This window comes from Pecten maximus, chromosome 4, assembly GCF_902652985.1.
Source record: "Pecten maximus chromosome 4, xPecMax1.1, whole genome shotgun sequence".
Taxonomy (NCBI): Eukaryota; Metazoa; Mollusca; class Bivalvia; order Pectinida; family Pectinidae; genus Pecten; species Pecten maximus.
In genome coordinates, this window is record NC_047018.1 from 34,480,573 (window position 1) to 34,496,520 (window position 15,948).

At 35.6% G+C, this 15,948-nt stretch overlaps 1 protein-coding gene across 1 annotated transcript; it reads left to right on the forward strand.

Annotated features, from left to right (window-relative positions):
- Positions 1–14,543: 14,543 nt before the first annotated feature.
- Positions 14,544–15,537, forward strand: LOC117325918 (glycine-rich RNA-binding protein 1-like). The gene has a single exon (XM_033882429.1). It carries the CDS (start codon positions 14,673–14,675, stop codon positions 15,195–15,197), a length of 525 nt encoding a protein of 174 aa, XP_033738320.1. The 5' UTR covers positions 14,544–14,672; the 3' UTR covers positions 15,198–15,537.
- Positions 15,538–15,948: the final 411 nt, after the last annotated feature.

Sequence of the window (15,948 nt, forward strand, 5' to 3'; positions counted from 1 at the left end):
TATCCTGTCTAACCTTGTATGGTGATATAAGACTCCTGTATCCTGTTTAAATTTGTATGATGATATAAAACTCCCATATCCTGTCTTGGAAGTGAACATTAAATTTTAATTTCAAAGGGTTATTTAGCGTGGTCAGGTGGCACTGTGGTAGCACACTTGCCTATCACCTAGTGGGCTTACCTTCTCAACCATTTGGGCTATTCCCGGGTACTCTAGTTTCCTTCTACAGTAAGACCTCTATCACGCTTCTATCCGGGTCAACAGAAGAATGATTAAAGTTGATATAACTTGTTTTACAATTGTTGTAAAATAAATAAAGTTTACAATATTATAAATTGATATAGAGATTCAAGTATGATGTTACACAGGATAATTCAACACGTGATTTTTACTATAAATTCAATGCAAATTAACTTTTTAGATGAATAAATCTATTCTTTGTTATATAAGGTTGAAGGTTTGTTCATTTACCTGTCAAAGTTTTTAGAATGTTTTAGAATTTTTCTGTTCAAAAAATAATTCCTTATCAGTTCTGTTCATTCATGCGGAATCATAAAATACAGGCCCTGCCATCCCAAGTCAGTTGAAAATACATTATAGTATTGAAATGCATAAAAATAGGCATATGTATGAAGATCAATTTTCAAGAAATTTGGATGATATCTGTAGAAGTTCTCTGGACAAGATTCAGACCATAATTATAACTGTAAGGGACATAATTGCCAATAAGACATGGCTGAAAGCTAACCCCAGGTGGACAACTTCAGTGTGAGATGACTACATCCACACAGTTTGGATGAAAACTAAAAGGAGTTGTCCAGACAAGATTCAGGGTGACAACCTGGCTTTAGTATACCACTCCCACTAGGAAGAAGGGGAGAGTCATTTAAACAATGTGAATTAACAGTAAGAACTAAAGAGTCATAAACAATGTGAATTAACAGTAAGAACTAAATAGTCATTTAAACAATGTGAATCAACAGTAAGAACTAAAGAGTCATTTAAACAATGTGAATCAACAGTAAGAACTAAAGAGTCATTTAAACAATGTGAATCAACAGTAAGAACTAAAGAGTCATTTAAACAATGTGAATCAACAGTAAGAACTAAAGAGTCATTTAAACAATGTGAATCAACAGTAAGAACTAGAGTCATAAACAATGTGAATTAACAGTAAGAACTAAAGAGTCATTTAAACAATGTGAATTAACAGTAAGAACTAAAGCGTCATTTAAACAATGTGAATTAACAGTAAGAACTAAATAGTCATTTAAACAATGTGAATTAACAGTAGGAACTAAAGAGTCATTTAAACAATGTGAATTAACAGTAAGAACTAAAGAGTCATTTAAACAATGTGAATCAACAGTAAGAACTAAAGAGTCATTTAAACAATGTGAATCAACAGTAAGAACTAAAGAGTCATTTAAACAATGTGAATCAACAGTAAGAACTAAAGAGTCATTTAAACAATGTGAATCAACAGTAAGAACTAAAGAGTCATTTAAACAATGTGAATCAACAGTAAGAACTAGAGTCATAAACAATGTGAATTAACAGTAAGAACTAAAGAGTCATTTAAACAATGTGAATCAACAGTAAGAACTAGAGTCATAAACAATGTGAATTAACAGTAAGAACTAAAGAGTCATTTAAACAATGTGAATTAACAGTAAGAACTAAAGCGTCATTTAAACAATGTGAATTAACAGTAAGAACTAAATAGTCATTTAAACAATGTGAATTAACAGTAGGAACTAAAGAGTCATTTAAACAATGTGAATTAACAGTAAGAACTAAATAGTCATTTAAACAATGTGAATTAACAGTAAGAACTAAATAGTCATTTAAACAATGTGAATTAACAGTAGGAACTAAAGAGTCATTTAAACAATGTGAATTAACTGTAAGAACTAAAGAGTCATGCAAACAATGTGAATTAACAGTAAGAACTAAAGAGTCATGCAAACAATGTGAATTAACAGTAAGAACTAAATAGTCATTTAAACAATGTGAATTAACAGTAAGAACTAAAGAGTCATAAACAATGTGAATTAACAGTAAGAACTAAAGAGTCATTTAAACAATGTGAATCAACAGTAAGAACTAAAGAGTCATAAACAATGTGAATTAACAGTAAGAACTAAAGAGTCATGCAAACAATGTGAATTAACAGTAAGAACTAAATAGTCATTTAAACAATGTGAATTAACAGTAAGAACTAAAGAGTCATGCAAACAATGTGAATTAACAGTAAGAACTAAAGAGTCATGCAAACAATGTGAATTAACAGTAAGAACTAAATAGTCATTTAAACAATGTGAATTAACAGTAAGAACTAAAGAGTCATAAACAATGTGAATTAACAGTAAGAACTAAAGAGTCATTTAAACAATGTGAATCAACAGTAAGAACTAAAGAGTCATAAACAATGTGAATTAACAGTAAGAACTAAAGAGTCATGCAAACAATGTGAATTAACAGTAAGAACTAAATAGTCATTTAAACAATGTGAATCAACAGTAAGAACTAAATAGTCATTTAAACAATGTGAATTAACAGTAAGAACTAGAGTCATAAACAATGTGAATTAACAGTAAGAACTAAAGAGTCATAAACAATGTGAATTAACAGTAAGAACTAAAGAGTCATAAACAATGTGAATTAACAGTAAGAACTAAAGAGTCATTTAAACAATGTGAATCAACAGTAAGAACTAAAGAGTCATGCAAACAATGTGAATTAACAGTAAGAACTAAAGAGTCATGCAAACAATGTGAATTAACAGTAAGAACTAGAGTCATTAACAATGTGAATTAACAGTAAGAACTAGAGTCATAAACAATGTGAATTAACAGTAAGAACTAGAGTCATAAACAATGTGAATTAACAGTAAGAGCTAAAGTGTCATTTAAACAATGTGAATTAACAGTAAGAACTAAAGAGTCATTTAAACAATGTGAATTAACAGTAAGAACTAAAGAGTCATTTAAACAATGTGAATCAACAGTAAGAACTAAAGAGTCATTTAAACAATGTGAATTAACAGTAAGAACTAAAGAGTCATTTAAACAATGTGAATTAACTGTAAGAACTAGAGTCATAAACAATGTGAATTAACAGTAAGAGCTAAAGTGTCATTTAAACAATGTGAATTAACAGTAAGAACTAAAGAGTCATTTAAACAATGTGAATTAACTGTAAGAACTAGAGTCATAAACAATGTGAATTAACAGTAAGAGCTAAAGTGTCATTTAAACAATGTGAATTAACAGTAAGAACTAAAGAGTCATTTAAACAATGTGAATTAACTGTAAGAACTAGAGTCATAAACAATGTGAATTAACAGTAAGAACTAAAGAGTCATTTAAACAATGTGAATTAACAGTAAGAACTAAAGAGTCATTTAAACAATGTGAATCAACAGTAAGAACTAAAGAGTCATTTAAACAATGTGAATTAACAGTAAGAACTAAAGAGTCATTTAAACAATGTGAATTAACTGTAAGAACTAGAGTCATAAACAATGTGAATTAACAGTAAGAGCTAAAGTGTCATTTAAACAATGTGAATTAACAGTAAGAACTAAAGAGTCATTTAAACAATGTGAATTAACTGTAAGAACTAGAGTCATAAACAATGTGAATTAACAGTAAGAACTAAAGAGTCATTTAAACAATGTGAATTAACAGTAAGAACTAAAGAGTCATTTAAACAATGTGAATCAACAGTAAGAACTAAAGAGTCCTGCAAACAATGTGAATCAGCAAGAAAAACTAAATAGTCATTCAGCCAAGCGAAACAATGGTCATCAACAGGAAGAACAAAAGAGTAATTCAAACAATAGATATCCACAGTACTAGAGATAATTTCCCGGTAGAATTCAGGTCCACGAATCTTTTTGTGTGTGTTGGGACGGGTGGAGTTAGGAAAGGTAACTTGGTTGATAGAGTGTAGCATTCTTTTTCCGGTTACCAAATGGGAATAAATAGTAAAACGGCGGCCCATATAAAACAGTGTTTAGATTACCTTATAGCTAGCCTATTGATAGGACGTGGAAAAAACAAATCCAAACCTATACATACAATAACAAATACAACTCGGCTTGCCATTCTTGTCTCGTAGTAGTCAAGTGGCAGTTATTGTGTAACGCTCCAGCTGTCGGTCGGGTAGTTGCTTGATTGAGGGTGTAATAGTTTCAAACGGGTAAGTTTAAAACGAAACTAAAATATATCGTGCGTTTCCACGAACTGTATTATCAATATGGCGCACGGGCAGGAAGACCGATCCTATCACTACGTAACCGGTCTGAGCACCGAAACTCTAGACGATTACTGGGAAGAGTTGCTCAAGAGGCATGCAGACTTTTATGAACAAGAGGAGATCAAATTCTTCGTTCATTGTACATCAATGAAGAAGAAAGAATCTATTTTAAAAAGCGGTCGATTTGAAGGTGGACCCACGGATCTTCCAAAGAAGGCCCCGCTCGCAAGTAACCCAGACCTCTTAGGGGTTTGGTTGGCACCGTCTTCAGTTATACTTCCAGATAAATCACCGTATGGCAATCACCGAATGTGTATCAAGGCCAAGGATTTGATCAGTTATATGTTTCAGCCACATGAGGAGGAGAGAGAGGTCAACAGCGATGACGTATGGGAGGCGGAAAGCAGTGACGACGATATGTCTAGTGGAAAGGGCAGCAAGGGAAAAGGTGGGAAAAAAGGAAAGGAACAGAAGAGCAAAAAGAAGCAGAAACAACGGAAACCAAAGAAAAATCAGAAGGATTGCTATGCAACTGGACACAAAAGTGCCCCTGCTCCAAAACAAAAGGGTAATAAACCAATGCTGTTTTTTGAGTGTGCTCATTACTATGGTAACACCCAATACGTGAGAATGCTGCTTGTCCGCGCAGATGATCCACAGATGGATTGGTGTATGGAAAATTTGAAGGAAATCAATATACACGACAATCCCTTCTTTCAACTTAAATGGGGCAGACTATACTCGTCGAACGGAGAACACGGACAGAAAGAGCTTGTCTTGGAAATTCTTATCGTAGGAGATATTGTTCTTGATAAACTTTCGACCAAACCAAACTGGGAAACTGTAGGCAAATTACAACGTGCTGGATTCGATCCGCGGCTGGGTGTGCTTTGATCAACACATTGCTCGATGGTCCACACGTGTAGAGGTTAGACTGAATCCTGATTGTCTAGAAACCCACCGAAAGGGAGGAACACTCAGGCAAAATTGTTCCTATTCGTTCTGATTTTAATATCTTTTTGATTATCGGTCTGTCGTCGGTAAAAAAATGATATACATGTAATATTACAGTTGCAAAGAGAACTGACACAGGATTGTTTCTACCACTAGAAGTTGACGTTTTCACACATTGGTCCTCCTCTGTCTTACAGTAAACCGCCTACCTAATAATACTAAAAGGAAATTGAATTAGTGTGAAAAGTTTACTACAGTGGAACTTCGTTAACTCGAACTCGGATAACTCGAATACCCCGCTTAACTCGAAGTACCTCGCCGGTCCCGGCCGAATTCTCTCTTTATCTTAGTAAAAAAAACTCGGATAATTCGAATTCGGATAACTCGAAAAACTCGGATAATACGAAGTAAAAATTTGGTCCCAACAATAAAAATCCTACTTGAAATGTTCGAATAACTCGAAGTATAATTTTCGTCGATCGGTGGCAAACGCCGATATTTTTTAAGAGCTAAATTCCGTTTGTAATACTGAACATATCGGCACTACTAACCTACATGCTATTATAAGTGTTTCATAAATTCATAAAAGAAATTGTCGGTTGAATCTTATAACAACAAGTCTTGGTGATAAAAAAGTACTGCTTTACTTACATCAGGTATTTCCCAAGGCGGTCGCCGATATGGTTCATTCCCACTCAGCCAACATGTTGTTTTTGCTATATAAACATTACCTGAGTTTACCTGTGGAAAATGTAGGTATAGTCTGTTTCAGTATACGTATACATGGGACTCAAGGGTGACTAACAATAAAAGTGAAGAAAATGTTTAAGAATACATTTAAAAGTAAAATATACATTCATATATACAGTACGAGGAGGGTGATTTGGTACTCAAACGCTCACAGAGCGTTGACCCGCGCAGCCCCCCGCTCAGAATTTGCGCGGGTTTGCAGCGGGATTGCCGCGGGATTTGAGCGGGCTTGGAGCGGGCTTGAGCGGGTTCGCAGCGGGCTTGAGCGGTTTTGTAGCGGGCTTGAGCGGACTTGTAGCAGCGGACCCGCTCGCCGGGCGGGCTTGTAGCGGGCCCGCTCGAGCGGACTTGTAGCGGACCCGCTCGAGCGGAATTGTAGCGGACCCGCTCGAGCGGAATTGAATAGGACCCGCTCAATCAGTAATGACGGTAGACTTTCAACAGCCTGGTGTCGATTAATTATACTTTAATGACCATGTATATGTTTTCAGTTGTATCGTCCATCGTAAATATTTATTGGATGATGTACCTCAACTATGAGATACAAATTCATACGTGTAATGTATTGCTCATGAAATCTATGTTATAAGTTGAATAATATCTGCAATGATGTACAATATGACAGTGTACTTGATGTCGACCATTTTGATAAAAACTATTTGTAGGGAAATATTGTAGTTATTAAAGTTCAAATAGACTATATAGTATATAACCAATAAAAAACAATCAATTATCATTCCCTCAAAATTAGAATAAACAGTATACACCTTGGTCCAATCATTTTACCAATTCCATTAGTTATTTTTCTCTGAACACTTGCTGTACTTGATGTTACTGAAAATAGATTATAGATTGCAATGGCAAATGCCCAGATTAGGGTTGACTTCTTGGAGAATGGTAGAGTATCAAGTTGGAGGTAAACCATGCGCAAAGAAGAGGAAATATCGCCAACTGGAATCGAGACTCTCTCTCAAGATGAGACTACGAAACAACACGATGGATGTGACTGAATATGCTGATGCAGCTTCACATCTTGTCCACTTGGAGTAATAAATCCAGGATAATGACAATTATATACCCGTGTATCGTAAACTTGTGTTTCCTGAACATTAACATTCAGTTTCATAAAGGGACCTAAGTGATTATGATATACTTTGAGAAATTGAACTTGTGTTTTGAAGGCATGACAGTTTGTACCGAATAGTATTCTCAGAAAATATTCATGAGATAGGTTATCAAGGTAAATACAAACTTCGGGTCCGTATGACGCAAGAACTTTTCCCATGAATCTCAATCTAAGGTGTTTCGTAGTATGACACTTTGACACAAAATGCAATATAGGATCAATATATAGATCCTCACAATTTTCACATTTCGATTCAATCCATGTTGGCGTAAAAGTTAGCATTTTGGCTGCGTAACGTATTGTCTGCGTACATGGCATATTCCATAATATGTATGGTGAACGGTATGTACAATGTACATCTTGAAAACGAATGAAATCTCCGTCGACGCATAATCTTTCTCTTAACAATTTATCTTCGGTGTAATTAATTGAGCGATATACTAGTCGTTTCCACACATTTTTGGGGGGGGAAATGCGTAGATTTTACGTAGTCCAGGAGATGATCCTGTAGATCATATTCAGCCAATGTTTTAACAATATCAGGTATAAATCCAGTTTGGGAAGTTGGTTCGTTCAGGTGCTGATAAAGCCGTGACAAGAATATTTGCTTCGGTAATTTATTCGACGGAAGGGCAATTAATGTATGTAGGAACAGAAGTTTCTTTTTGTCTATCTCTGCCGCGATTCTGTAGAGTCCAAGCATTGGTTCCGCTATGTCTGATCGCGTACGTTTCCTAAAACACTGTGCTCTTTTCGCAATTTCGTGCTGAAAGACATTGAGCCGTTGAATATCTTTTTGCAAAGGGTTACTCCAGAATTGTGAACCATATAACACACTAGGGAGGATGACTTTCTTATATAAATTGGCGGTTACCGTAGGCTTCGTGGATTTACAGTCCTGTCCAAACCTTGTCATAAGATTGAATGATTTTCTTCCCTTTTCACATCCGTTCGATATTGCTGCTTCGACCTTAAGATCGTTGGTTATCAGCATTCCAACATGCTTATATGAATTTTGTATCGTTAGTTTTGTTGCGTTTAAGGTCCATTCGAAATTTGTGATATTTCATGTTTTTCCAAATATAAGAATAGCACTTTTACTCGCGTTATATTGGAACTTCCATTCTTTCGCATAGTTTTCACATACATTTAAAAGATTTTGCAAGGAAGCTGGATTTGTAGCTAGTAAGGCGAGATCATCAGCCAGTGCTGGGTTTCCACATTTAATTTCACATATTTTCGCTCCCGAATTTGTTGCTTCTAATTCCGTTAATAAGTCATTAATATATATGAGGTACAAAAATGTTGACGTCACTCCTCCTTGTCGGATTCCGGAGCGTACCGGAAACCACCGGGATTCCGGAGCGTACCGGAAACCACCGAGATCGAGTTCCATGAGTCATTACTGCACTTGATATGTCTGTGTATGCGTTGCGGATAATTTCAAATGTATGTCCTCTGATTCCAAAATCATGAACTTTTTCCAAAAGACCCGCATGCCATACCGTATCGAACGCTTTCCGGGTGTCAAGGAATGCGGCAAAGACATTGCTGTGCTTTTCTATGTTATACTTTATACATTCCCTGAGGTTAAATGCGACTGTTTCACAGCTTAACTTTTTCTGAAACCCTTGTTGTTGAATGCACAGGTTATTTTGTGTAAGTAGTAACCATTCTTGAAGTCGATAATGTAGTAGCTTTTCCATAACCTTATATAAGGCTGGCAGCAGCGAAATCGGTCTGTAGTTGTCAGGATTCTGTTTGGACTTGTTTCCTCCTTTAAATATAGGAATAATGATCCCGCGTTTCCAGGTTTTAGGAATTAAATGATTTTCTTGTATTGCATTGAAAAGTCGAAGCGAATATATCACTAAATCTCGTCCTCCATATCTCAAATGTTCGTTACACACGTTGTCGACGCCCGGTAAGACTGCATATATGAGAACCGCCGATATGATTAAACAGTGACTTTGGTGGTATTGTGAACTTTATCCGTGATTTCTAGGATTATACTGATTTGTGCTTCATGATCATACATGATTTTTTTTACTTGAACTATTATGATGTCGGTTAAAGTGTTTTGTTTTTAATCGTTTTCTCTTAAGTACATTATAGCAGAGACTTGTATATCAGATATATAAAAGTCTCTGATTATATATACCTGTTATATATCACAATGAAACAGGTAACGTTGACTTAAACTTATTGATAATGTGCCCTTTCAGTGTAAAGGTTAAAATTGAACAAATGTATTTTCTGTTTTATTTATAAAACATAATAATTATGATAAAGTGTGAAATTTATAACAGTGAAAAATATAGAAAAATGAATTATTTTCACTAATTTATGAAACTTTGAGTTATTCTATTTTAATATTTTTTAATTATATAAAAGTATTTGTGATATATATATTTAGTATAGATTATCTACAAACTGTTGACAGCATGTAACACAGGTAATACAGGTAACACAGGTAACACAGGTAACCTGATAATCAATTACTTCTCCAAAACAGGCTATAACTTACCTGTAATTAGTGCCTATTGTTCTCTATTGTTCCTACCCCCAATGTTAAAATAGGATATGTTGGCTGAGTGGGAAGACACCGCCGATATCAGTACACACGATAGTCAACAACTCATCTACCCGTTCGCTCAAGCGGAACTAATCTCTGACACACCGGTAGATCTACCCGGCTGATGTTTTTACAGGTGTAGAAATGACACAGTCACCGGCGCCTATTAAATCTTTAAACTGCTGAAACAATAGCGTAATTACTGCCGAGGTGTTCAGAGTACAACTGTAACGGTCAGTGCTGTCTATTAAATCGGATAAAACGCCAACTCAGATACAGTAACATTTTATACGCACATGCGCAGCCCAACTTCCGGTGCTAATACACATGGAAATGGCGTGCACGTGGTTATCAATAAAAAGTAAGTAGGCCGATCAAACAGTATTTTATATATGTCCAATAAAAGGTAATGGTTCTGTTACGTTTTGTATGCAATCTGTGTTAAACTTAAACGGTTATTTGTTTTGACATTAATAACTTTTGTCGAATTCCGTTTTATCGTTTACCCTTTGCAAACATGACATGCACATCAGATCGTTATTGAAGTGACTAAGTGAAAGAAACTTTATTGTGACTGTATATCGGCAAAACTACACCAAATTACAAGTGACATAACGAAACATTACATATATATTTACATGTATTGACCAGTCTTCACACTAAACTGATGAGTGACAGAGCGAAGTTATAATGATTATATAATGTTGACAAATATTGACCAAACTTTTCACCAAAAACGATAACTCGCTTAATTCGAACACTCGGATAACTCGAAGTTTTTTCGTGGTCCCGTCGACTTCGAGTTAACGAAGTTCCACTGTATTTATTTATATATATATATATATATATATATATATACATATACAAACATGTATTCTTATTTTTTGTTAATAGAAATCTTAATCTGTGATTAATACATCATGTTATATATTATCTGTATATAAATTTCGCCTTTTCTTTCCTCGTCATTTAAGTAACATAGCACAACAGAGAGCCTATCAAAACTTCGGTATAAATATAACCTATCTGTTGCAAAATACATGATTAATTTTAAGTTTTCATACAGATTGATTAAAACGTTTTGTAACAGAAAAGAGTCTACAAAAGTCCGGCTTTAGGATTTTCTCTCAGATTGCTTACTGGACCAACTTTGAAATGTAATATCAACCTCCTGTGTAAAGGGGAAATTGACTGCAATGTCAGGCCAATCCGTGTACAGTTCAAATCAACCAAAACATTAACTGTACTGTTAGACCGGTCCGTGTACAGTTCAAATCAACCAAAACATTAACTGTACTGTTAGACCGGTCCGTGTACAGTTCAAATCAACCAAAACATTAACTGTACTGTTAGACCAGTCCGTGTACAGTTCAGATCAACCAAAACATTAACTGTACTGTTAGACCAATCCGTGTACAGTTCAAATCAACCAAAACATTAACTGTACTGTTAGACCGATCCGTGTACAGTTCAAATCAACCAAAACATTAACTGTACTGTTAGACCGATCCGTGTACAGTTCAAATCAACCAAACATTAACTATACTGTTAGACCGGTCCGTGTACAGTTCAGATCAACCAAAACATTAACTGTACTGTTAGACCGGTCCGTGTACAGTTCAAATCAACCAAAACATTAACTGTACTGTTAGACCGATCCGTGTACAGTTCAAATCAACCAAAACATTAACTGTACTGTTAGACCAGTCCGTGTACAGTTCAGATCAACCAAAACATTAACTGTACTGTTAGACCGATCCGTGTACAGTTCAGATCAACCAAAACATTAACTATACTGTTAGACCGATCCGTGTACAGTTCAGATCAACCAAAACATTAACTGTACTGTTAGACCGATCCGTGTACAGTTCAGATCAACCAAAACATTAACTATACTGTTAGACCGATCCGTGTACAGTTCAGATCAACCAAAACATTAACTATACTGTTAGACCAATCCGTGTAGTTCAGATCAACCAAAACATTAACTATACTGTTAGACCGGTCCGTGTACAGTTCAGATCAACCAAAACATTAACTATACTGTTAGACCGGTCCGTGTACAGTTCAGATCAACCAAAACATTAACTGTACTGTTAGACCGGTCCGTGTACAGTTCAGATCAACCAAAACATTAACTATACTGTTAGACCGATCCGTGTACAGTTCAAATCAACCAAAACATTAACTATACTGTTAGACCGGTCCGTGTACAGTTCAGATATATTTATGTCAGTAAGTATGACATATTTAAGTGATATCCACTGTGTGATATTTTTAAATGTGATGGTTTTCCTTGAATTCATGCAAATATCGAAATATGTATGTTAAATTTGTTTCAGTTTGGACATTGAATACATCTATTTTCCACCATTTGTAAAACTAGAAGGTGGATATTTGTTTGTTTTAAATACGAATGTTCTATTTTTCATGCACTATAGAATCTATAATTACAAGATAAAAGTTATTGTCGGGAGAAGCTATAATTAAACTTGGATATTGCTCAGATAGTGTGGTGTGCATATATTCTACATTTAAACATAACACAAAAGCCAATATTATCAAATTCAAAAAGATTTTAGTTCAGTATTGTTCAATGTAATGTCTTTACTGCTTTTGGCAAATAATATATGGCACGGTATTCGTCAAATGAAGCAATACCACACTTCCTAGGAACATTATGAAGCCTTTTTATCTCACAGAGTGGCTATCGGTACCTTTTATTCCGAAGCCTATATGGACGATGTTTTCTGAAATATCTGTATCTTTTCTTCTCCTACTATACAATATTTTCCCATTTCAAAAAGTGCTGTCAAACACAATTTGGCGTGTTTAGTAAGCTCATTAAATCTGTTTTTATCATCTCGTCTGAACAATTTAGAACTTCTGTTCATTTTGTTATTACTATTGTTACAACATATTGACATTGAATCTAATCCTGGCCCAGTGTCTGGTGAACTTTCAATTTTTCATTTAAATATAAGAAGTGTAAGAAATAAAATAGAACATGTGGAAAACTTTGCAGACGAGTATGATGTAATTTGTCTAACCGAAACCCATCTTTATGCTACAGTCACTACAAGTGAATTGCTTATTGACGGCTTTCATTCCCCTTTTAGACTTGATAGAAATTTTGCTGGGGCTGGTATATTAGTATATATATAAATGATGCACTGAAAGTTGATAGGATGACTGATTATGAAATTCCTGAACTTGAAGCTATGTGGATACAAGTTCTCCTCCCCAATGAAAAGAAAATTACACTAGGGACAGTCTATCTTTCAAACTATCATGATGTTAACAAATTTTGGGATAGTCTTCGTGTTTCTCTAAACAATACTATAGACTTATCTAGTTATGTTATGTTATTATGAGATTTTAACGTGGATTTGCTGACAATGCTTTAAATAATTTGCTAACAGCTTTAAATAGAGATTTAGTTTGGTGAAAACTTCTTAAATTTCAGTAGTTCTCATAGACATCTTGGAGTCACTTTCAATTCAAATGCAAATTGGTCTGATCATATTGACAAAGTTTATAAATCACTGCATCCAGTAATGAAAAAATAAATGTCGTGAGGAAAATTAAGTTTATGCTAAAGCGTGATGCTCTGTTAAGAATTTATAAATCATTTAAATTACCTGTCCTGGAATTTGCGTGTGAGGTTTGGGACGGTTGCTCTCTGCATGGTTGATTCAGAAAAGTTAGAGCGGGCTCAGCGCGAAGCAGCATTATAACTGGTTTGCCTTCTTATGCGAAAAATGAATCTTTATATATTGAATCAGGACTTGAACTCCTTTCTGCTAGAAGGGCCAGAAGAAAACTGCAATTATTATACAAGATGAACACTAATTTGACTCCAAGCTATCTATCAAATTTATTAACCTCCTCAGTAGGTGATAACAATCCATATGATTTAAGGAATAAGGAAAACTTCAGAATTCCAAATCTTTCTTACCTTCTACATTAAGTAACTGGAACTCTTTAGATGATGTAATCAAATCCCTACCTCTATCATCTTTTAAATTAGCTCTCTCCCAAAATGTTCCAAAAACTCAGCCCTGTTTCTATAGTTATGGGGAAAGAACATTAAACATTATACATGCTCCCTTAAAGATGTTCTCTTCTATTTAAATCTAGTGCTTGACTCACAATGTGCATATTGTGGGCATTTTTGTGAAAATGCATACCATTTCCTTTCCGAGTGTCAATACTTTTCCACTACCCGTTCAGAAATGTTTAATGCTTTAATTAAATTACTTCAATATGCAAATTAATCTAAATTTGTTACTTTTTGGTACCGAAGACTTGGCTTTGGATGTAAATAATTATGTTTTCGAACATGTGAAGGCTTTCATCAAATCCAGGAAGAGATTTTAAACATGCAAGTTGTTTCTATCTTTATACAGAGACATATTATATATGTCTCCCCTTTATATCACTATTTGCATAATTATGTAAAATTGATCTATTTAAACTTTGACTTTGTAAATGCTTATATCATCAATTGTGTAAACTGTTTTGTTGATAGATGGCTTCATAACTTGTGCCATTCGCAAAACCACTCGGGCCTTTCCGTCATATCTTCGGAAAAAAAGACGGAAAGGCCCGAGAGGTTTTCCGATTGGTAATGAAGTGCACCGACTCCACTCGTCACATCTCGGCCGATTCCGTACGTACCGAGGTTAGCCGAATTACCGAACAAGTCGTGCCTAGACGAATGATGGTATTGATTGGATTGCCTACTTTAGTTTGTTTATGCTTTCTGCTTTCATAAGAGCAACGTAGTAGAGAGAAATTGTACTAAAGGCAGGTGAAGGGTATCGGAAATAGCCGAGGTTGGTCGAACATTGTCACGTGATAACGCAAAACGCATGCGTATTACGTTCCGGAAAGAGCATTTACTCCATTTACAACGCATGTGGGCTGAAATTGCCGTTATTATTTGAGCTTGAGAAAAGACACTGACATTTGTTGAAGTCAAAATACGAGCTATAAAACACCATGGTTGACAATTGTAAACTGTACGTAGGAAATATTTGTTTTAGCTCGTCAGAAGCCAATTTGCGTGATTATTTCGGACGATACGGAACTGTTCTCGATGTTAACATTGTTTTGGATCGCGAAAACGGTCGTTCAAGGGGGTTCGCATTCGTCACATTTACAGATGAAGATGACGCCGGCAAGGCAGCTGGCGATATGCACAGTCTGGATGGGCGTGATCTCAGAGTATCAATAGCCCAATCTAAGAGAAGCGGTGGTGGTAGCGGCGGCGGAAGAGGAGGTTATGGAGGCGGCGGTGGCGGCCGACAGGATTATCAGCAACGCGATCAACGCGATCAGCAACCCGATTATCCGCAATATAACTACGGTGGTGGTGGAGACAGCTATGATGGATACGGAAGTGGTCGCGGTGGCGGTGGCAGAGGCTATGGCAGAAGCGGTGGCAGTAACTACGGGGGAGGAAGCGACTACAATAGGCCACGTTATGGTGGAAGATATAGCTACGGAGATGGAGGCAACTGCTGAAGTGGTGGTGGTGGTGGCGGCGTCTGGTAGGTGAATACAACACGTGTTTTATGGTTGTACTCGCTCACATCTGACTTGATAACCAGCATCGTTCCATATCAGTAATATACTCGTACAATGTATATTCAGATAATGGAGCTACAGACAAGAAGATATTGACTAATACTGGCTTCGGTAACCAGTGTTACGGTTACCACTTAACATTTCATTTCTTGTATATTGGATCTACAAAGAGGAACTTTGACTATCGTTACACAGTTACATCAGACTAAAGCTTAAAGTTTTTGACATGAAATTCCATTTAAAATAGTAATCATTAATAAAAAGGTTGTACAATAAGTTCATTCTGCAATTCTTTTTAGCTCTGTCTTAATAAAAGATTTAAGTCAGAGCTGAAGTACTGTAAGATATTTTGTATGCCAAAACATACTCTTGAGTGGCAATGCCACAGGGACGAAGTTTAAATCAACATGCATGTTTACATTGATATTTGAAAATTGCTTTAAGGGTGCTGCTATGATCCACAGATCCAGTGTCTAAATTAATGCCGAAGTTAATGTTGGGAGCCCAGCTTTGCCATTCATGATCATTAGATCGTAGTTTGGATTGGACAGGTTTAGGGCATCCCCAAGTTCTGAAATGCACTTAACTCTGAAAGCATCCTCTCAATACAGAGAATTTATTTACAAATAACCACAAGAGTTTGACATTCTATCAACAAGACTATATAAAAAAAAAATACTGTGTATAC